At 43.8% G+C, this 22,214-nt stretch overlaps 1 protein-coding gene across 1 annotated transcript in view; it reads right to left on the bottom strand.

Moving 5' to 3' along the window:
• The window catches only part of plcl1 (phospholipase C like 1), a 62,509-nt gene that overhangs the window by 8,748 nt on the left and 31,547 nt on the right, over window positions 1-22,214 (bottom strand). The window contains exons 2-8 of the mRNA XM_031873267.1: window positions 12,621-12,695; window positions 12,246-12,533; window positions 11,864-12,160; window positions 10,548-10,939; window positions 9,123-10,245; window positions 8,839-9,015; window positions 2,754-3,116 (exon numbers count right to left, since the gene is read on the bottom strand). Coding sequence (XP_031729127.1) covers window positions 2,754-3,116; window positions 8,839-9,015; window positions 9,123-10,245; window positions 10,548-10,939; window positions 11,864-12,160; window positions 12,246-12,533; window positions 12,621-12,695 — 2,715 coding nt within the window. The remainder of the gene's footprint in view (window positions 1-2,753; window positions 3,117-8,838; window positions 9,016-9,122; window positions 10,246-10,547; window positions 10,940-11,863; window positions 12,161-12,245; window positions 12,534-12,620; window positions 12,696-22,214) is intronic.

The raw sequence follows: 22,214 nt of genomic DNA, 5'->3' as shown, positions 1-22,214 counted from the left end.
GTGTGTGTGTGTGTGTGTGTGTGTGTGTGTGTGTGTGTGTGTGTGTGGGTCTGCGAGGGAGGATGTCTGACACATTGATTGGGCGGGATTGTTTCAGCTTTGGGTGATACATGAGACGATGAAGGATGTATCTCCCGATAGAGGTTGCTTTACCGTTTGTACTGAGGAGGCTACTCAACCGTTGCAGGAAATGTTGCAAACGAACGAGCGAGGAGGAGGAGGAGTGTTTTATGGCGATATCGGAAATTACATCAGTGTCATGGAATACCTTAATTTTTCAGATGACTGAATTCGCCAAAACCAGAGATTCCTTTTCCGTTATCTAATCCATAAATCTACACTATATGGCCAAAACGACCAAACATAACACATGTTGATGTTAAGTTTCTTTTTATAAAACCATGATTGTTAAAGAAATAACTCGACATTTAGGCAGTTGTGGAAGAAGTGTTTAGTTCCTTTACTCAAGTAAAAGTATTCATAGTGCAGTAAAGTGCTCCCTGTCAGTGGTTTACTAATATATCAGATGTTTCTGGATTAGTATGTTGATTTTAAACTCATTTGTTGGTTAGTTTAATCTACAGCAGAGCATCCTATTCTATAAGATCATCATATGTTTGTAGCGTCTCTGTCCTGTGAGAACCACGTATCCCTAAAAAGAAAAACCTGTTTTCTTGCTTCCATTCTTTATGCTAAGCTAAGCTAACCAGGTCCTGGCACTTATTGTCTTAACTCACAGATATTCGAGTCTTCAAACAATCTGCTGCTTTAACTGCCTCCAGTCTTGGCTGCAGGGATTTGCTGCTCCCCTTCAGCCACAGGAGCATTAGTGAGTTCGGGTGCTGATGTTGGGCGATACGGTCGGCTCACAGCCGGCCTTCCAGATCATCCCAAAGGAGTTGGATGGGATTGAGGTCACCATACTGGGAAACCATTTCTTTATGGAGCTGGTTTTGGGAAGTTAAAACAGGAAAGGGCAGGAGTGTCCACATCCTTTGGGCTATAAAGTGTATCATCATATAATATATATCTCTAAAAACAGATATATACGGAGAAAGAGGATTCTATTCACATCGCCCACACTTATATCGTTTGTATTCAGCGATAAGCTGGTGGGTGCTGTGCGACCAGCTTCTATTTTTGCTGATATTTATAGAAGCTTTATCCTCCTCCACTCTTCTTACTTCTTTTGTCACTGGCTCTCCTCCTTCTCCTTCACCCAACAGAGAAGTCTTAGTCTGATTTCAGCACCGTCATGTAAGTTGCCATTTTCTTTATAACCTTTATAACCTGGCTGGAATTCGCCTTTTAAATCAATTTAACATAAAGTACCAGAGAAAGTATTTGTTCACCAAAACAAAACCAACAAAAAAGAACAGGTCCATGCCTACAGATGTTGAGATTTCTGCCTCTAACAGAATACAATGAGGTGAATGGAATTGTGTTTCTGCTGCTCAAAGCACTGACATTGAAACATAAAAAAACTATTCTTTCCAGGAACAATGTTCTGGTTATTCTGGATAATCCAAAATCCTCGCTGAACAGTTTCTATAATTTAGAACAGTTTCTATAAACTGTTAAGAAAGTCGTCTGTGGATTATCCAGTCTAGCCAGTACAGTTTGTACAAACAGCTGGTATTACAGACTTTAAGTACATCACCAGCTCAGACTCTGACTGAACAGAAACTCTGTTCCCTCTGTTATTTCCCTCCAGTTTCTCTCCTTTTACGTCTCGTTTCTGTGTGTTTATGAAACAGATTCATACGTTGTTTGTTTGTTTTTTTGCTTCAATTGAAACATTTGGAACTTGGCTGACGTGTCAGCATGTGCTGCCCCAGACACATTCACGTCTTATCGTATCTTTCTATTGACGCTTGTTGATAGCTGAAGTTGCCCAATGTCCTCCTGGATCAATATTCTTATGCGTTTACAATGTGTACACACACAGCATCTTCTGCATGTCTGTCTGTCCTGGGAGAGGGAACTCTTCTCTGTTGCTCTTCATGAGGTTCTTTTCTTTATTGCCAAATGCTGTGTTTTTTGGTGAGTTGTGCCTTATCCGGATTGATGGTCTAAGGACGGAGCGTGTCCGGATTGTAAAAGCCCCTGTGATTTGTGATAATGGCCAAAATAAATAATAACTGAATCGACATCGTATGCAGTTGCAGCACCTCTAAACTGAGCGTTATGTCTGAACTCAAGAGCGTTGCATCTGCAGGAACTAAACCAAAACGTTGGAAAATGCAGTTGGCTCGATACAATGAGGAGTTAAAGCCTTTACACACCTGGGGGGCGTGACAAATCAATGACTCGCTGTGAATATATAAAGTATTCTTAACGGCAGCGATGCAAATTTACAACCGTCGCAACACTTTTTGAATAAAAGTCTTGAAGAGATTCAACTACAACGATCCTTTTGACCCAGAGCAGCGTCTGCCAGTCTGTCTGAGGTTAACTGTTGTGTAGCCTAAGCTACTGTGAGCTATTTTATCGAGTTTCCTTTTTGGCAAAATGCCCTTTAAGGTGTTTATGTCCAGAGCTTTTATTGTGAAAGGTAAGAAAGGAAGGAGTGGATCTGGTCTGCCTCCTGAAGGTTGAAAGGAGTAATAAAGTTTGCCCTGTGAGTTCGGACTACGGATCCTCCGTGTTGTTGTACAATAGTAAAAAACCTAAAGTAAAGTCTGTTAAGTCTCCCTTTCTGACACTTGCAGTCAAACTATGTATTATCAACGCCCTGCCTAATTGCCTCTCACCTGAGCGTCCTCCCGCAGGTCCGTGGCCTCTTTGAGGGGGGCACCAGCCGGTTTGAAAGTCTCGTCCACCACCTTGATGCCGGTGTGCCTGAGCGTGACATACTCCCGGCCTCGCCTCCCCACCCTCCTCACCGACAGACCTCGCCGCTGGGCCTTCCCGCCTCCCGGCCGGTTGGTTATCGCCACGTGGACAAACAGGCTGGTGTGGGGTAAGGGGTCTCCCGCCATGCCCAGCAGGGGCACATTGCGGTAGCCGGGCTGAAGGCACTCGAAGGCCATGCTGTACTGGCCGATGAAGTCGTCTCCGATGTAGTCGTCGTCTAACACCACGAAGCGCAGCAAGGCCAGCTCCGGCATGTTCACCTGCAGACGAGAAGAGAAGAATAAAGTCCAGTCCGTTCCTGCACCAGAACAGGAAACAGAACCACGGGCACATTTTGACCTGGTTACTCATTCTCGTTTTTACCGAACACATATTTTCAGAAAATTAATTTAATTCTATTATATTCCAATTTGTGTGTAGCTTAAAGGCCCTACAAATTACATTTCAGTGTGCAAGCTTGTGTTGTAAAATGAGAAATAAATTAACATTGACCCTTAAGGGCAAATAAAACAATTATAATAATATGAAATGGATCAAATTGACATTTTGTCCATCAATCTATTCTACACTCAATAATCCTTAATGCAAATTTATAAAAAATCTAAAACTGAAAAGTATATTGGCCCCTAATCCATTACTTTGCAGAAGCCCCTTTGGCGGCAATTACAGCTTTGAGTCTTCTGAAGTATCTTCGAGTTTTGCACACCTGGATTTGGGAAGTTTATCCCGTTCTTCCCGGCAGTTGTGACGTGGGGGATTTAGTAGCTGCTGTGAGGCATTTTACCATATCACATGATCTTCATCGGCAGATGGAATTTGCCCAGTTGTTATGGAATGCTACAATTAGCATTCAGCTACAATTTAATTACAGTTACAGTTTAATCTTATATGCTGATGAAGATCATATGATATGATATGATATGATCGAAAGCCCCAGAACCACTGAGATTACATTATCCAAGTATATACAGTATATATAGACATACTTAACACACAAACATTGGCAGTCTTCCCAAATACTAATTCCTTGGATCATCAAACTTGTTATTTACATCTCAAGAGTCTTACAGTAAATTGCATTTGCCAGAAGGAACAAACTCATCCGTTTGATTACTGAGGCATTTAAAAGTTTAATGTTTTGTCACCTGAGGAGAGACAGTGTCTGAACACATCTGTACATTATTCATCCTCTTGATTTAGAATCATCAAGTCGGCTCTTATCAGGAGGAAGAGATGCACTCCATTAAATGTTTACAACAGCAAAAAGGTGATCAATTAGTTAGAGTATTCAGCTGAGGAGCTCACACACCATTTCGTGTTATTAAGCGTCACTCATGAAGCTGTTGAGGCGAGGCATTAATGTTAATTACACGCTACAGTGAGCAGCGCGTCCTGGTGCTGCTGCAGAGGGGGAAATGCTGGTTGAAATATTGCACTTAAAAATCACACCTCCAGAGGACTTTAATGGCTAATAAGGCTATAAACACTCGTACATGTGAGCACAGACACACACACACACACACACACACACACACACACACACACAACATGCACATAGTAAGTGGGAGGACAAATGGTGCAGTGTGCCTCTGCATATTCATTCTGTGCAGAAGAACTGAGAGTAAACACATTTCATAATCAAACATTATCAGCTAATGGCTGTTTTTCTCAAAGTCTGGTACAGTCACACAAACACACACACACACACACACACACACACACACACACAGGATGGATATTGGTGTCGTGTCTATAACAAAAAGCAGTACGACTCTATCATTTCCCACAGAGAATGAGAATAAACTTGCCCCGAGCCTGTGTGTCTCTGTGTGTGCGTGTGTGTGTGTGTGTGTGTGTGTGTGTGTGTGCATCCACAACAATAAAACCATATGAAGTCTTCAGGCTCGGAAGGAAACATTGATTTCCTCACGAATATTGCGAATATAGTTTGCATGTGTCTGAATTTGTGTGTCACAGCTGCTAAAAGCTAAAAGCCTGTCGTTACAAATGTTCTGGATCACAGCAGTGAAGACACTCCTTTGTTTCACTTGGAGGAAAAAGAGCACTTACGGAGCCCCAAAAACAAAAACAGCAGGGCTGTTATTTAAGAATTATATTCATGGAAGTGAATATAATAGCTGTGTCCAAATTCAGGGTCCACTGTCTTCGAAGGACATGTCCCACAAAGATGGACGACTGAGTCATCTCCCAATAGTACATTTTGTTGACAATACTTCTTAAGTTCTTATACTGATGAGGAAATAAAATCATACAGACACAGATGCATGCAGGGCTGTGTTCATAATAATGTTTTTCAAATATGTGAGTGTAGTATGAAGGGGAAGCTGGTGGTGATGGATGAGGGAGCGCAGAATATGTCACACTGACTGAACGAGGACTGCACTGCCCCCTTAGGCTTGGACTGCACTTAAAGTATATATCCCTGTGTGTGTGTGTGCGTGTGTGTGTGTGTGTTAATGTGTCTTCACTCCCATAAGCTGTTAGAGGGCAGAGTGGTGGGGAGAAAAGCTGAAGTTCCATGCATGGGCAAGCAAGACAGACAGCTCCAGCAGACTGTGTGCGTGTGTGTGTGTGTGCGAGCGCTGTGTGTGTGTGTGTGCGTGTGTGTGTGCGTGTGCGCGAGCTGTGTGTGTGTGTGCCGAATGATGACTTCAATCCAATTCAAAATTTTTCTTCAACAAGCCCCTTGGCTGAGCAGAAAAGCTCTGTGACAGTTAATTCAATCAGTTTCAAACCAAACGCTGCTCTGAAAAGACGAAATGAGGCTCAGCACAATGAATCCACACTCTCACATTGTCCCGACATCTGGAGTTATTACGTGACAGTCAGGTCACCCGTCAGCGTCATGGACGACAATGTGCTCGCAGCTCCATACACTCACAAGAGCAAATTATGGACTGTGGGTCATTTCTTATTAGAATTCTTCAAAGGCAATCAATTGGGAAAATAAATGTCTTTTCAAACTTATTTATAAAATATTTTTTCTAATCAAATTATATACAAATACCAGAATAAAGTGGACCTGTGTTTGCATAATACAATTTTGAAGAAAAATATGTCTGACACCATTAAGATGAGAGTGAATGTCTGAACTTGTCTTGAGTACCATTTTCCAAAAACCTCAGCTGACCATAAAAGGAGACGATTGATTTTTATAAAGAAAATGAGTCCGTAAACAGGCAGCAGTGACAGTTCTAAATGTTACGGTATTATAATTTAAGTGCACCGTCTGGCGTTTAAAAGAGTACTCTGCCAATTTAGCATTGCACTCCTGTGACATTATCAGACTTATTTTGTTAGCTTATTTTACTCAGATGAACTACTTAAAGTGCCCAGATTTGATTTGTTTAGCTTTGTACTTGCTCTTCAGTGATTATATTATTATTATGTTGTTCATCTGTTGGAAACTTAATTTTAAAAATACTGAAAAATCACGGACAGTGGAAAAAAAAAAAAAAAAAAAAAAAAAAAAAAAAAAAAAATCGAGCGCCTTCATTACCCACAATGCAACCCAACTGCCGACAATTTGGTTCAGATGGCAAACCTCCAATTCTGAAAAGTGAAGCCAATGCTGAAGTGCCTTAAACGTGCATTCTTTCTAATGGCCAGCAGGGGGCGACGCCTCTGGTTGTATAGACGTCTGATTGAATGGAAGTCTATGAGAAAATGACTCTACTTCTCTGAACCGCTGCATGAGGACACGTTGAAGAAAAAAGAAATGGAAATCTCACTTATGTCACCACAATATGGGACGTTTAAGTTTCTTCAAACAGAAGCCACCACGTACTCAATAATAATGACAGGCAGCACTGCTTAAGCAGTAAAAAAAATAATGAAATAAAAACATGGAGCTGCAGATGGCTGGAAGATTCAGACAATATGGTCTGCTCTGCAGTGAAGTTCAGTTTTTTTATGTCAAAGCAGCCTCAGTATATGCAACCACAGCATGTAAAATACAACTCCAGTAATATAAAAACAAGCTTACTGCAGTTTATAACATCTTTTGACAGCAGCCATGTGGGAAATTGGACCGTGGAACTGCTCATATTGTAACACAGCTGACCAAAAATCAGCCAGAAATCCAACCGATGGCAATTAATCAGGCGTCGTGACCACAGACTGATTGTAAAATCAGTCGAGGGTCAAGACTATTTGGGGGAAAAATCAGACTTAATCCGTTCAACACCTCGTCCTCCTGCTCCTCACCCCTTTCTCATTTAAAACCCTTTTATTCCCCTCATCGCTAATAATACTCATGTGCGCAACAAGGTAACAGGCATCGGCATGACAGCGGTGCAGTTTAGGGTGTGAGGGTGACGTCACATGCGATCCGTTTGGAGTTTCAAACGTGCATTCAAATTCCACTTAACGCCCGTCTCCTGCCAAAGATCAAATGTAATCACAGTCAAACGTTGTTTTGAATTACGGGTGTTACGCAACTTGTTTGCGGCCTCTGTGATGGTGCATTAGGTCAGGACGCTGAACACACACACACACACACACACACACACACACACACACCGCCATATCAGTTGTGACAGCTTGTCATTATGGCTCAGTCACACTGATACAGGACTCTGTCACTGAGCGGTAAAAAAAAGCCAAATCAGCAACACAGCAGCCATCCAATCACGTCTCCTGTAATGAATTCACTGCAGACATAAGTGTATTCATGGGAGCACCTAATTTAAATCTCAATGGTCGGGGACCCTCCGCCCCTTCAATTAAGTACTCTGGGCTCTATTTTGGTGCAGGTGCAAAGCCGACAGAAGAGCACACGTAGACCTCTCCAAAAATCACATAAGCCTCTTTTATGTTGTTGACATTTTCCTCTTTCCTAAAAATCTTTAATCTAGTACACTTTTAAATGCACATTGAAATAAAACGTTACGCAATAAAAGCAGCAGAAGTCTGTGCCGGTTTAGATTAATAACTGTAACATCATCAACACCACAAACTGCTTCAGAAACTACAGTATCTCTTCTTCAGTGACATTATCACTGAACTGAGACCTCAGCGAGCATCCTGGGACATTTATTTTGTCTTTAATAAAAACGAAATACAACAATTTTCTCTAGCAAATTAAAATCATATTTTTGCTCCTGTAAACAGGATTATTATGAGAGGCTGTCATGCTGTTATGTAAATAGCTTAAACAGGCTATTGCTTTTCTCAGTATTTGCTGTATAGACATTATTGTGTGTGCACGTCAACAACCCAAATATAACTAACTTAAAGGGGAAATATGAAAAACTCACTTTTTCAATGTATGTTCATACATTTGGGTATTTGGAGTTGCAACCAACCCACAAACCTAGATCATAAAACATGTGATTCAACAAGCCAATCAGATTTGGCTCCACTTCCTGTCACACGCTAAAAACAAAGTGCTTCAGACAGAGGGTGAATATACAGGTATATTAAGGCATGTAAACATGTTCTAGTTGAAACATCAAATATAAGAAACACTTACTCACTGCATCATTCTTGTGAGCAAAGTAGGATTTCAGTGTCTCACAAAACATTTTCTGCCCATTTCAGTTGATTTGGAATGCTGTATTTTCATATTTATGGTTAAGTAGTGTATAATAACATCAAGGGAAATCTGTCTGGCCCATTAAAAAAATGTTTGCTGCTTTTAAAGAGAATGAATAAATTAATGCATTGAAATGAGTCTCCATTAGTGCAGACTAAAATCCACCAACTATTAATTCCTCCTAGAAACGGTAAGTTAAGGCTGCATCATGCTCTACTCATGCTTGTACCGTGGGACGCCATACTTCACCAAAAAAATGAATTGACAATACTCACCTGCAATTAAACAACACGCTTGAGCATTTGCTCTGTTTCAAAATATAAAAAAAATTACATTATTTAAGTGAAAATCAAAATCAAAACTCGCAGACAAACAAACAGTCCAGACTAATGGCGGTGTGTGTGTAGAGCTGCAGCAGGCCTCACCTGGAACTCGAAGGTCTCATCAAACAGCGGGTCATCCTGGTTCTGAGCAGCGGTGCGTGTCCGCTGTTCGGCACAGTCAGCTGGTACGCCGTGCAGCTCCAGGACCACATAAGGGTCAATGACCTCTCCCTTTGCCCCTGATCCCTGAGGCTTGGGCAGGTTGTGGGCACTGATCACCTGCACAGTAGAACATAAACGACAAACAAAAAATATTTAAGGGAAAACTGAAATGTGGGGAAAAGGAACTGAATGTTACAGAAACAGGGATGTTAAGATGTCTTCACCTTAATCCGTAGCGTTTGAGCTGGCACTCCTGGCACACAGCCCTGCGTATGAGCACTGAAGTACGACACCTCGTCCCTCATCACGGACGGTCGGAGGACATAACCGCACCCTCCGTTCTGTGAGAAGCGACCCCTGTGAAGGTCCAGCATGGCGCCGGGGGTCTGCTGGTTCAAGGCCACGAGCTGGACCCCTCCTTTCCAGTACCCCTGTGGGTTGGGGTTACTGGAGTCCAGACGCACCGAACTGGGTCGTACCCTCGTTAGGGTGCGCTTGGTGAACATAACAAGGTCCTCCGGGCTCTCCGTGGTTAGGCGCCCGCCCTCTCCCTCGCCCAGGGAGCACAGCGTCCAATAAGGCGGCTCAGAAGGCAGCGGCGTGCTGGGGGAGGTGGGACTGCTGGGCGGCGACTGCTGCTGGGCCTGTTTGTGACTGGCTCTCTGGGCGTAGAAGCTGCGGCTGCCCGTGCGAGCGATCGCCACCAGGTCCGACAGCTCCTTGTGGAGGCGCAGCTTCCTGGGTTGAGAGGGCGGAGGCACCACTAAGACCACGCCCAGTTCTTCCTCACCAGGGATGGTCATTCGCCTCCCCGCGAGGGGCCCCCCTCCTCCGATCTCCTCATCCTCCTCCGACACCTCCCCATCGGAGCCGTCCTGCTCCGGAAGGAGCTTCTTCCCTACGATCAGGATGCGTCCCTTTAGCTGCTCGGGGGAGGGCAAGGTCGAGGCTCGCCCCCCCAGGCTGACGGGGAGGGCCTCCGGCTTGTAAAGAAGGGAGCCGAACACTTTCTTTAAGTGCTGTGCCATGGTGCGCTGCTGGCCGGGGGAACAACGCTGGCACAAGTACAACAAGAGCGGGTACTGAGAGGTCAGAAAGGCGTACTTGTTGACCACCTCCAGAGCGGAGCGGAGAGTGACAGGCGCGTGATGGTGGTGATGGTGGTGGTGATGATGGTGGCGGGGGATATCTGGCCCATAGTCCACCCCGAGGAGAGGCTCCCCCTCCGGGCCGTCGGTCACTCCGAGCTCCACGCATCGACAGCCGGACTGCAGGGCCTTGATCAACCCTCCGAGGTCTGCCCTGCCGTGGACCTGGTCATCCAGCAGGTAGGAGCGGTACGAGGTGCTGAGGAACAAGATCAACTTCTAAATCTGCTTCTAAACCATGTTTTATAGTATTAATGACATGTAGTGACTTCTGACAATATTAGAGAAGAAGACAAATGAAAATGTTGACATTGTCCACATGTTGCTCGGCAGTGTGGTAGTTCACAATCTCTAAAAAGACATAAAACTACTTCATAATAATGCATTACCGGCACAATAGATCCATTTTATTGTTTGTTTTAGTGGCATGCAGAGCGCAGCGAGTAAACAGAACCAGTGAGTGAATTAATTCAGAGACAGTGCCCTGACTGGTAAACAGACCTGATGTAGTAGTGGGACAGCGGCATGTTCATGTCCTGACAAACCCCCAGGTGCTCCGGGTCGAGCAGCTGGCACTCCGGAGACTGCAGGTAGCGGGCGAATCCGTCCAGACCCAGCAGCCCCCTCTCCTTACCCTGGGCCGATGGCTCGCAGCGCCGCAGGAGCTCCCAGCAGCCCTCCGTGGTCGCCAGAGACAGACCCTGCTCCGTCTCCAAGAAGAGTCGGAGGTCCTGAGGGTCCAGACACTCCCGGTCCTTCGACAGCTGCACCAACAGGAAGTAGACGTCCGGGCGCGTGCAGAGCTCGCAGAAGGCCTCGTGGAACTCCTCGCGCATCACGTGGGAGGTGAGCTTCTCCTTGCTGCGCTGGATCTCCTTAAAACGCAGACGCACCTGTGGAGGGAGAAGAAGAGAGTTTATTGAGCGAGAGATGAGGTGAGGTAATTTAGTTAGCCAACGTTCTGCCTCATTCGTTCACCGAAGCTGAATTAAACTTTAGTTATCTTGTTTCCATGAGGATATTTAAAAAAAACGACCCAATAAACAACACATTGTATTAATCATCTCTTTCCTTCACCTGCCTCCTTTTCTTCTCTCTATCGGTTAGTCTTGTTCTGTGCTCAGCCCATGCTGGCAATAATCTTCCCCCCTCTGATCCTCTTCATCGTCATCTCTGTAAAATGTTCTTGCAGGATGTCACCCGTCATGTCACCTGTCTGAGCCAACGCAGACGTCCATCCTCTCTCTATGTTTCCAGGTTTAATCTTATTCTCTTTGTTCCAGCAGCAGCAGGTGATACATGGAGGAGGAACAGGGGGAGAGGTAACCGGCCTCTGGCTAACATAATATGGCTTCAGCATATTTCTATATCCTAGTTTAAACTCTAGATGTCGACTACATTTAGTGAAATAATCTCTGGCTTTACCTCTGTTTGTTACATCTTAATATTAAACTTACAGATTTACATCTTACATTCTAATCTTTTTAGGCCGCGAACAGAAACTAATATATTTAGCAATTTCTGCCTATTTTACGTATAGATTTACACACATACCATGCACTGCCCGAGAGCTTAAAGTATTTAATTTGAATTCAATTTAGGAGCAGATACAGAAATACTTTTGGTAACATGTGGGCACACCAATAAACGACTGTCAAACGTTATGTAGTAATTATGAAATGAAATTAATTGTCTAAGGCACATGGGGTTTTCTGGTCTAGAAACACTGAAATTGTGCACTGCTCCACATCAACCACCAGTCTGATGAAGCATATGCATGAAGGTGCAGGATAATAAATGATGCTGTACTTATTCACCTTGGCTTCCTTGATGCCGGGACAGAGTTTACAGATGGTGGCGACGGCCACGTCTTCTGACACGATGCCGTAGCCGTCTTCATCCACCTGGGCGAACTCCGCCGCCAGCCACTCACTCCTCATCTTCCCTCCCGGGCTGCCGTCCGCCCGCACGCCCCATCCTTCGCCCAGCCCCCCTACTCCTCCTCCGACGCCTCCCCCGGCACCCCCGATGACCGACGGGTGGGCCAACAGGTAGCGAAGGCCCGTCACCCAGATGTTGGCCACATCTGCCGACAACGCAACCAAGTCCAGAGACTGTAAGGAGGGACAGATGAGGAGATTAGTGGGCGGGATGGATGGGTAAGATTATTCACTGTGGGTCTTTGAGGAGGACACGTACCTGGTAATCATCTCCATGGATGACTGAGAAGGCCGCTTCCTCAGCCAGGTGCTCGGAGAGAGGACCGTTATGGAGGAACGTCTCGGTGCTCTTCCCGGTGCGAACCTCTCGGATGCTGAGGACGTCCAGCCGAGCCCGGTCGATGTCCTTCTTGGACGGCTCCCAGCGCACGCAGCTGAGGTCGGTGTCCAGCGTGTAGAAACGACAGTAGACCCTGGAGTTGGGCCGGATCTTCTTCAGTTCACAGCCGCCCTGCATGAACGCCAAGCAGTCTGCAGCACTGCTCACCTGGGAAATGGAAAATGAAAACACTTTATGATCTATTTTTTGTTTTGAATTATTTTCTCATCATGTAAATCTGTGACGCTAATCTACCTTCTTCTCAGAGGGCATGCTACTGAAGGACACAGTCTTCTTCCTTCCTCCGCTAACCTTCTGCACCGAGGGATCCTGGGAAAAGACAAAGACAGATGGCCATGAAGTCAAAAGGAGAAGAGGAGTTTCTACATGTTGAGAAGAACAGTCACACAGTCAAACTCAAGGAACAGCAACAACAAGAGTATCCTCCAGTTCGACTAAATATATTTCTTTATTACTACAAAATATTTGAATATGTCCTTCTTCAGAATCAGACAACATTCATGAACATTTCAGAGGGACAAACGTGGAAAAACAACAGTTTCATGTACAAGTAACACATATCACATATAAATCCTGTCGCCATGAATGACTTTGGTCATGTTGGTTTCTTTAGACGTAGACGGGAGGTATATTTGGAGCCCATTCAAGAGCGAGAGAGACTGGAGAGTTCACTATGTTGTGGGAGGATTTTCCATCTGAGGGTTGTGAAATATGGTATAAAAACCGTCTGTTTGCATGTTTGTTTGTGTGTCATCATGGATGGCTGTTTATGATACGCACTGATTTAAAGATTATAAACTGTAACATTTTAATAACTACTTAAAGTCTCAATGCCCATCAAAGGACTGGTGTTGGAAATAAGCTCCAGCTATACACACGTCCATCGGACACTGCTTCTGTTCTGAAACAGTGAATGGTTCTCTGAACTCATACGAATGTTTCAATACCACATCCTTAATAGGCTTTGTCTTTAAAAAGGGTTCGACTCGGATTTGGATATTTTTGGGGCTTGTAGGTGTGTTTCACAGTCTCTTCCTTTCACTTCGTTGGCACAGAGGAGCCGCTGCTCTCACTATGTAATCTCCGTCTCCAAATTTGGACGGAATGGATTTTATTTTTTTCATAGTATCCTGGCTCGCAGGAAAGCGTGATAGAAGGTCTCTGTGCATGCAGAGGTGTGAGAAGAGAAGAGGAACTTTTCAGCTATACATCTTAAGAATGGTGTGAAACTAGAAACATTTCAAATTCAGCATTTAAGTTTCAAAAGTTTAATCAGAGAACGAATGTGGAAAAAAAAACTGCTGTCAGTCTTCCTGGACATACAAATCCTTTTGGTTCCTCTAGAGCTCAACTTTGGAGCTGAGATGATTAGTCAATGGACAGAAAATGTATCTGCAGCCATTTTGAAAATCATTCATGTCAATCTTTTTTGCCAAAAAATGCAGATGAGAGAGATCACACAATCCTCCTCTGTTAACGTGTCTCCTCCTGCTATTTGTACATTTCTCCCTTAAATACATATGTGACATGGAGAGAGGCCCTCGATATCTTTGGGGTTTTGGACTCATCAACTTGAAGCCCAAACGGAAATAGAAACAACTGCCGATTCCTGCCCTCATCGTCTTTAATAAAAGAGTTCTGGAGGTGTTTCTTTTGTTTAAAAAGGTAGCAGAGGTACAAATCTTGTTTTCCATCTTTCTGTTGAAGCTCGGGGGAAAGATTCCCCCTCATGGAATAACAAGAAACCATTATTGGTGAAGTGGCTAGTGTCAGAGATAAAGTTAGACAAGGGTTTAACACACACACACACACACACACACACACACACACACACACACGCACAGTTTGTAACCGTGCTTCCTGCCTCCAGTGACAGATTGATTGGCAGCTTCATCTCTGCTCGCTGAGCAAAGTGTCAATGTTAAGATAAATTTTCATTAGCGCCACAGCGCGGGCGTTTTACTGATAACGGCTCTTCTTTATGAGCGTCGTAATGAGCTGCGCCGGTCCCGGCTGAAATGACGGCAGTAATTACACGTGGCGCTGAGTGCAGAGAGTCGACCGCGTCTCCCGTGTGCAGTCCTTTCCCCCGTTACCGCTGTTTGCTTTGTACAGATACAGTGTGTAACTGTACTCACCAGGCTGTGAAATGGCCAGTGGTGGAATAAATATTTAGATCCTCTACAGTACAAGTACATGTAGTAATACCACACTGTGAAAATACTCCACTACAAGTAAAAGTCCGGTAACCCTAACCCTAGTGCTTTAGGTGTTCCTTCTGGTTAGAAATCATCTGCTGAGGAAGAACGGAAGTGTATGAAAGCGTTGGGAAGCGACAAGTAAGTTGGACCTTGTGATGAGAATATTTTACACCCACAGGTGAGTTCAAATCCAGACACACTGACTCAAATGTTCACGTTTTCTTTTGGCCAAAGAAACACAACATACATGATTGCCTCAGAAAGAGGGGAGGGAGGGAGGGAGCTGAAAATCGTTGCCTCGTCCTGTTCGCCACACAATCCCGTATTGATTTCCAATACCAATATTCCCAGACCTCCCAGCACACTGACAGACACAGATATGACACCGAGTTACCATCAAAGGCGGTTTGCTTGTTTGTCTTTGTTCACATAACCCTCCCAAAAATTTGTATTAAGTTGGTCAGCGAGGAGGCCGGACAGACGAGCTTAGAGAAAGCAGGTCAGCGGGTATTTAGGTGGACAGAGCTGTGTCTGTCTCTCTGGCGGTGACGCTTTGGGGCGCCGTGGACATTCGGGGACATCGACATTGTTGTGGCGGTCGTCGCTAATCTGGCGTGTGCATGCATGTGCGCGTTGTGCATGTTTCTACTGTCACTTTGACATCTCGGCGCAAGACACACGATGCCATCCAGGAAACTATGGCCACGTCCTCTGAAAGCCTTTAATGCAGCGCTCTGTTTGGCCTAAAAGGGCATCTATCAGTTATAATCCACAGCCTGTTTTAAGCTCTCTCTCTCTCTCGCTCCGGTTTGTTTTACTTCTACGCTCTCTTCAGCTCTGCCGGGGAAAATAATTAATATCTCAGCACAGATGGAAAGATGCTGAAGAGAAATGAGAGCAAAGGCTGGAGGGAAAGATGAGAGGAGACGCAAGAAAAAGGTCAGTCGAGACTAAATAAAAGGATGTTCTGGAGTGGAAAGCAGAGAAAATGGTTTGACAATTGGCATGCAGAAAAAGATTTTTTTTTTTTTTTAAATACAGTGCAAACTGAATAAAATAATAGAGGTGGGACATGAAAATAGGATCAAGATGCAACAAGTGGGGACACAGGGAGCAGAAGTAGAATAAATAGATGGAGAACAATAGGTCATTGTATTGAACAGGCGCTGACAGCAGATGAAGTGTTTACAGCAGCTCGCTCTTCACTCGGTGTACCTCTTCAGTCCGACTGGGTCACGTGTATGAAGAGAGAGACAGAATATCGCTGTGATGTCGACCCACACAGAGGCTACGTAGCTCAACGCCTTCACGGTGGAGCAAGGTTTGTTGTCAATAGCAAAATTTCAGGGGGTCTCGAAAATCATAAGTCAATTATTTGACACTTGCAACCGTCACTAAAAGGTCTTTTAAAAGCTTGCTAATGCCCAGCAGGTTTCGTTATTCAAACTGCAAAACATGTATTCACAAATATGAAAAGTGAGTGCGAAGGACGGTTTTCTGCCATAAATGACACGGCCAGCCAGAGGTTACGCCAAGCGAACCCGTCTTTACATCTGTTTGTGGACCAGCAGGACGTTTATATGATGCCTTAAAAACTTATTTTTTGTCCAAATATCCTTATATTTAATTTCTTCATGTGTATCCTTCATGGATTTGTAATAAACAACTCTCGCATGCATTCATCCCTGCAGGTCACCACTTTAATGTGAGGATGCACATACTGTAAAAACACAGCAGCCTTTATTCCATCCTGCACAGTGACCTTCGACAGCTGTAAACCGAAAGAGCCGATGGAACACAAACGTGAAAATCAATCGACAACCGTGTCACAACTCACGCTTTAACACACTCCCATACACACCCGATCATTCATCAATCCCTACTGTGCCTGCACCCGGCCACAATGTTTCCATCCATTGACAAAAACTTGCTTATACAACTTGTTAACCTTGTGCATAACACACACACACACACACACACACACACACACACACACACACACACAGCTGGACGCACCAGACTAAGACCTGGCAGTTGCATAAATCCAGTCCCAATCTGATCCTCATGATCTGGCTAATAATCCCTCAGCCCATTGGCAGAAGATTAGCACAATAGATTACTGCGCTGCTGCACAGTCTTACAGCCGTTAATCCGCAGCAAAGGCCGGGTCGCTGTGTATCACAGTCAGCACCACGGCGCACAACTGTTGATTATCAACTAGGACAAATATCTATTGACGTATTTCTTTATACGTGTTGTCTGATAACCTCTAGCTGCTTTTTTTGGAGGCTCTAGAGACATGAGCCTCAAATGGAAAAGACCTTTTTCACAACACCAATGTATTTTTGTCAGCACAGGTGGAACTAATACTGTTAACAAAGGCTCTGTTCAGTGTCCAAATAAGTCATGACGGTGAGCCCACATGAGCATGACTACTTAGAGTAAATAGTGGTGTTATTTCTATTGTTTTAACGGTAAATTTCCTTTTTAAAGCAGCACAAGTACATGTTTATTTAAATGTTTCTTTATAGCTGTGGTAAACAACAATAAGAACAAATGATGGCTAAGAGAGTCTGAAAAGTCAGCGAGAGAAAGTCTCGCTGTAGTCCGACCGGAGCGTATTCATTGTGTAAGATACAAAGTCTTTAAAAGTCCCCAATATAACAGTTTCCAGTCAAATAAATGCAAGATTGATAAAATGACATCAATAAGAACGAAACCAACATGTTTTTAAAATGAAGTCAGAGACCTGTAACTGCGGGTAGTCACTGTACCGGATCAACGACATTATGCGTAGATTCATTCATAAAAATGAATTGCAGAGTATTAAGAGCTTGATATTTCTCAGTCTTGTTACGGCCCTTTGACACCAGAGAGTGATGGTGCAAGTTCTTGTGTGGAAGACTCCGGCGACGCGCAATGAGTGCACGGGCGGAATACAGTCAAGTGTGTTATTAGAGTCCAACAGCCACGGAAAATACTTTCTTTTTCAAAAGAGCTTCTGATTCATTGATGTCAGGATGTAAAGACAGTTTGTTTTAAATATATGAAAATGTTTTTGAAGAAGATTACCAACCCTTTCTTTTAGTTATTAAAACTAGTGACCTCTCTTCTGCAACAAGCAACAAAAATAAAAACACGATTGATTTGGGCCTTTTATTGGCACTGAACCAGCATCCCTTCAAAACCTGTGCTTTTCAAAATGACTCTCCAGAATGGATGAATTAGAAAACTCACTTTTGTAGTTTTGACAAAACAAAATATTCTAAATCACGAGCCAACTTTTGCCTCCAATTCTCTACAATCATTCCATGCGTGTCTCCTTCGGCCTGATTCACCATCTCTTCATGCCAAACTGCACACAGACAGTGAGCACTGAGTGAGGAGCACCGAGAGTCTGCGTGAAGAAAGAGAAAGAAAGAAAAAGAAAACCCTGAGCAACACTTCGAGGAAGTCGTGAGAAACCAGAATGATTAATTGATAACCGTGACTTGAAGTGTCAAATGTGTACGAGCGCGTGGGTGGTAGCGCGAGCAGATGTTTCAATGCATGCCCACTGATCGTATTTGGTTGAGAAATCTGATAAAAGGTGTTATAACGGTGTGGCTTTGTCTGTCGCTCTCTGCACAGTTACGGATTCTTTACCGCTGCAACCAGTCGGCTCGACTGGAATCAATATAAATGCACTATGCTTATCACACCAAGTGCAATCAGCTCTGCGGTGACCTCAACCTCGAGTGGTCTGTGAATAATGTGTTTGTAACGATGTCTGGTAGTGTGTGTGTGTGTGCGTGTGTTAGTGAAGAAGAAAAAAAAAAAAAGACTTAAGTCAGTTGTAAGACTTTAAATCGGTGTAAAATGGGAAGTGATGGCGAGTTCTTGACGTGTATGAAGAAAGAAGAAAAACCAGAACTCTTATTTCAGTTTCTTTTTCAGCAACGTTCGTCTGTGATTTAGATTCTGCACAAGAAGTCAAAGATCTGAGCCGATCCTCGCAGCGAGGACCTTGTTATCCTTCTGTTGCAGATGGAAACAATGGTTGATGCTGAGATAAGATCGTGCTTGTGAGACAAAATGATCTCATTACTAGCGTTTTGGAGCTAATAACCGCGTTCTAAAGTTTGAAAACAACTTGTGTCCACATTAGGGTTTTCAGTTTGGTGTTGAACGCCGTTAAATCTCCGTTTCTTTGCCTTCTTTGCATTTGATGAACTAAAAATCTGCATCACAGCTGACATCTGGCAAATAGACAGACGGCTGACCAAATCAATTTCTCTTGTTGCATCAGACAACATAAATACAGGTTAAGGACGGCATGAATGGGAAAAAATGTTTCAATCTGGATCCTATTTTCATAATGATACGACTAAAATTGCATTTTTCTTCCACTGAAAGGCTCCGATTGTTATTATTAGTGTCTGACAACATTATTGAAAGAATCCTACAGAGAAAATGTTCCTCTTTACCGTTCGGTAAATATTCAGCCGTGACATTAAAACCCTTTTTGGTAACACGAAGCTTTCTGTTCTCCAACACAACAAACTCTGAAAACTCTCTCCAACTCTCACTCGCTTTGTGTTCAGGCAACAAATCATGTGACACAAAAACAAACCGGAAGCAAAAGGTAAGAAAAAGGGGACCAAAGATTGTCTTCTTCACTCGCTTGTACTGCTAAAGCTCAGTTCTGGAGGACGTTTTAAGGGGAGAAAAGCACCGTTGTCGTGTTGAAGTGAATGAAAAAGACGAGTTTACAAATTAATTCCACTTCATGTGGACGTACTCGCAGCTGAAAGCTCCAACAGAACAAGTCAGTGGACTTTGAGTTGAGATTATTGCGTTACACATGCTGAAGAATGAACTCAGGTTTAAGATCCAAGTAAAGAGACATTAGAGAGGGCGGTGATGACATCACTGTCACAGGAAGTGACATAAAACATGACAACAAATGATTTGTTATGGCGACAAATGCCACAAAAGATACATATAAAATAAAAATAGACTATTGTTTTAATAATTTCTTTCACAATTTTTGGTTCAATTATATATTTTACACAAACAATTCATATGAGTATCTATTTCATAATGATTATTTTCTTTATTTAATTTGGAAGATTTTGGGGTTTCTATCTCAAACTAAACAGGATGTTTGCTGCAGTAACGTGGGTTCTGGTTGAAGCTTTGACGGCAGAGTTGATGGGGACATTTCAATCTAAGCCCTTTGCACTACAGGTTTGCGCACACACACACTCACACACTCACACACTCACACACTCACACACTCACACACTCTGCCCATCTGCCCTCACATAATGAAGAAAATCTCTGATGGATTTCAACATGGCTTTGTGCTTCACTTTGCCTGACACATATAAATAAGCTCACACACATACACACACACACACAAAAAAAACAATGCACCTGGTTCCAAAATGATGTGTGGTGCTTGAATGGAGCGTGAAAACGAGTTGTTTTCAGACATGGAATACTAAACAATTTTGGTAAAAGTGACATTTTTTTGTCATTCAGACAAAAGGTGTCTTTTACATTAATGAACCTAAAACCAGACAGATTTTAGAACTTTATTTTTCACCCCCAATTAATCTTAGATTCTGGACAAATTTCTGCCAAATCTGTTGTCCTTTGACGTGCAGCACGATGCATTTCCCAAACGATCGGTTGGATTTCTGGTCTGAAATTCTTGCAGTTTCACGCTCTGATTTCGTGCTTACTTTCAGTGCGAGCAGATTAACGCCACGTAGACGACAAACAAAAACTCACGGAGCTATTTACGAAGAGAAGACACAAAGCTTCAACCATATTTGGTGCCCGAGAAGGAAAAGACTGACGTGCACCCTTCTTCTTCTTGCAGTGGAGATACATTTTCACATCAACTTCATATTTCAGCCGAATGTTATCAGAGAGCGAACTCTTCCACCTGTTTCATAACATCCAGCAGAAGTGAAGCTATAGAGTGGAGGGAGTGCCGGTCATATTATTATTGTACAATAAACTCTCCGCTCCACTCCAGTTTATTACTCTGACTTTATTTTCTTTGTGCATATATAAAAGATGAGTCAGATGACCCGTCACAGAGTTCTCAGAAGAGTCTCTCTCCGTGCATGTTCTAGCTTGTCGAAAAGTGATACAGAAATGTTTCTGGGCCCAAGTTAGGACGATTGCCGCAGCGACTTTTACATAAAAGTCAGGCTTTTTTTCAGACCCGAGAGCAGCCTGTTGAATTGCCGTCACATTTAAATAAAGAGAAAAGTGCTGTGTGTGCAAACCTATTGATAATCCATTAGCTTCCGCCGACACACATTTCTCTCCGACAGACGATAATGCCCGCTGCCTTCTGCAACACTCTGCACATAAATTTAACCAGTGTGACACCAGAGGACAAACCAAAACCCACCCAGACAAATGGGACAGCTCCACCTCTCCCTCTGCCTCTCTGTCTGTGCTCCTTTCATTCCTCTTTACTCCTCCCGACTCCCTCCTGATGGTCCCCTCTGACCCTCTAAACGCTGCACCTCCTCTCCTCTGCTTCTTAGCAACTCCTCCCCGTTGATCTCTACTGCTTCCTCCTCTCTGTCCTTCTTCTTCTTTGCCCTTTTTCCACTGCTCTCTTCCTCTCAATTGTTTTGCCCTTTATCCGAATATCCTTTTCTCCTCATCCATCCCTTCATCCGAGCATTAGTGCTACCAAGGGAGGTCTGTGAGGGGGGGTCTTTAGGCAGTGGCCAAAAGGGACCCTTATCCAAAGCAATGACACACTTCCAAGTCAAGAGGACATTTGTTATGTAACAGCTTAAAGCTTCCCGGCTTCTCTGGTGGGCCTCTGACTCTGCGGTTATCTACACATATACACAGATAAACAAAAACAGACAAACAGACAAGGGAGAGGGAGAGGAGGGAGAAAAGATTAAGCTTGAAGTGGGATCAGGAAGAGGGAGAGATAGCGGGTGAGGGAGACAGAGGGGAGAAGAAGAAGGCATGGAGGAGAGAAAGTGACAGAGATTAAGAAAGGAGGCGACAAGAGAGAGAAAATGGAAGCAGAGGAGAAGGGAAGACACGAGAGGGGAGAGTAAAAAAAAGAAAAAGACAGCTGGTGGAGGAGGTCGAGTCGAGCCTTATAGGGAAACAAATAAATGAATGGAGGGAGAGCGAGAGGAGAATAAGAAGAGAGAGAAGCAGGAGCAAGGAAAGGTCAGGCAGGTACCTCTAAAAAACAGACCCAATCGGCTTCCACAAATTAAATGAAAAAATAAATAGCAGGCTGACATTTGAGTGCTCTATTCCTGCTCCTCTCACTGTGGGAAGGAGACATGAAAACAAAGATGAGGAGGAGAGGGAGGGAGGGGAGGCAGTTGGATGGCAGCCCTGTGCGCTTCTGAAAAGGAGATGTTTAGTAAATGGCTTGATGAATCTTTCAGAGCAGGAGGAGAAGAATGAAGGAGGAGGAGGAGGAGGAGGACGCTCATTTTGAATAATTGACAATAAAAGGCAATTAACAGAGACAGTACATCTCAGGGGGGGTTTAGCTGGATAAATTTGAACATGCACATGATGAGTACAGTATGTGTGTGTGTGTGTGTGTGTGTGTGTGTGTGTGTGTGTGTGTGTGTGT

The sequence above is a fragment of the Anarrhichthys ocellatus genome, unplaced genomic scaffold (assembly GCF_004355925.1).
Source record: "Anarrhichthys ocellatus isolate YVR2014 unplaced genomic scaffold, GSC_Weel_1.0 scaffold71, whole genome shotgun sequence".
Taxonomy (NCBI): domain Eukaryota; kingdom Metazoa; phylum Chordata; class Actinopteri; order Perciformes; family Anarhichadidae; genus Anarrhichthys; species Anarrhichthys ocellatus.
Note: the sequence above shows the minus strand (reverse complement) of the source record. Positions and strands in the feature narration are given on the sequence as shown.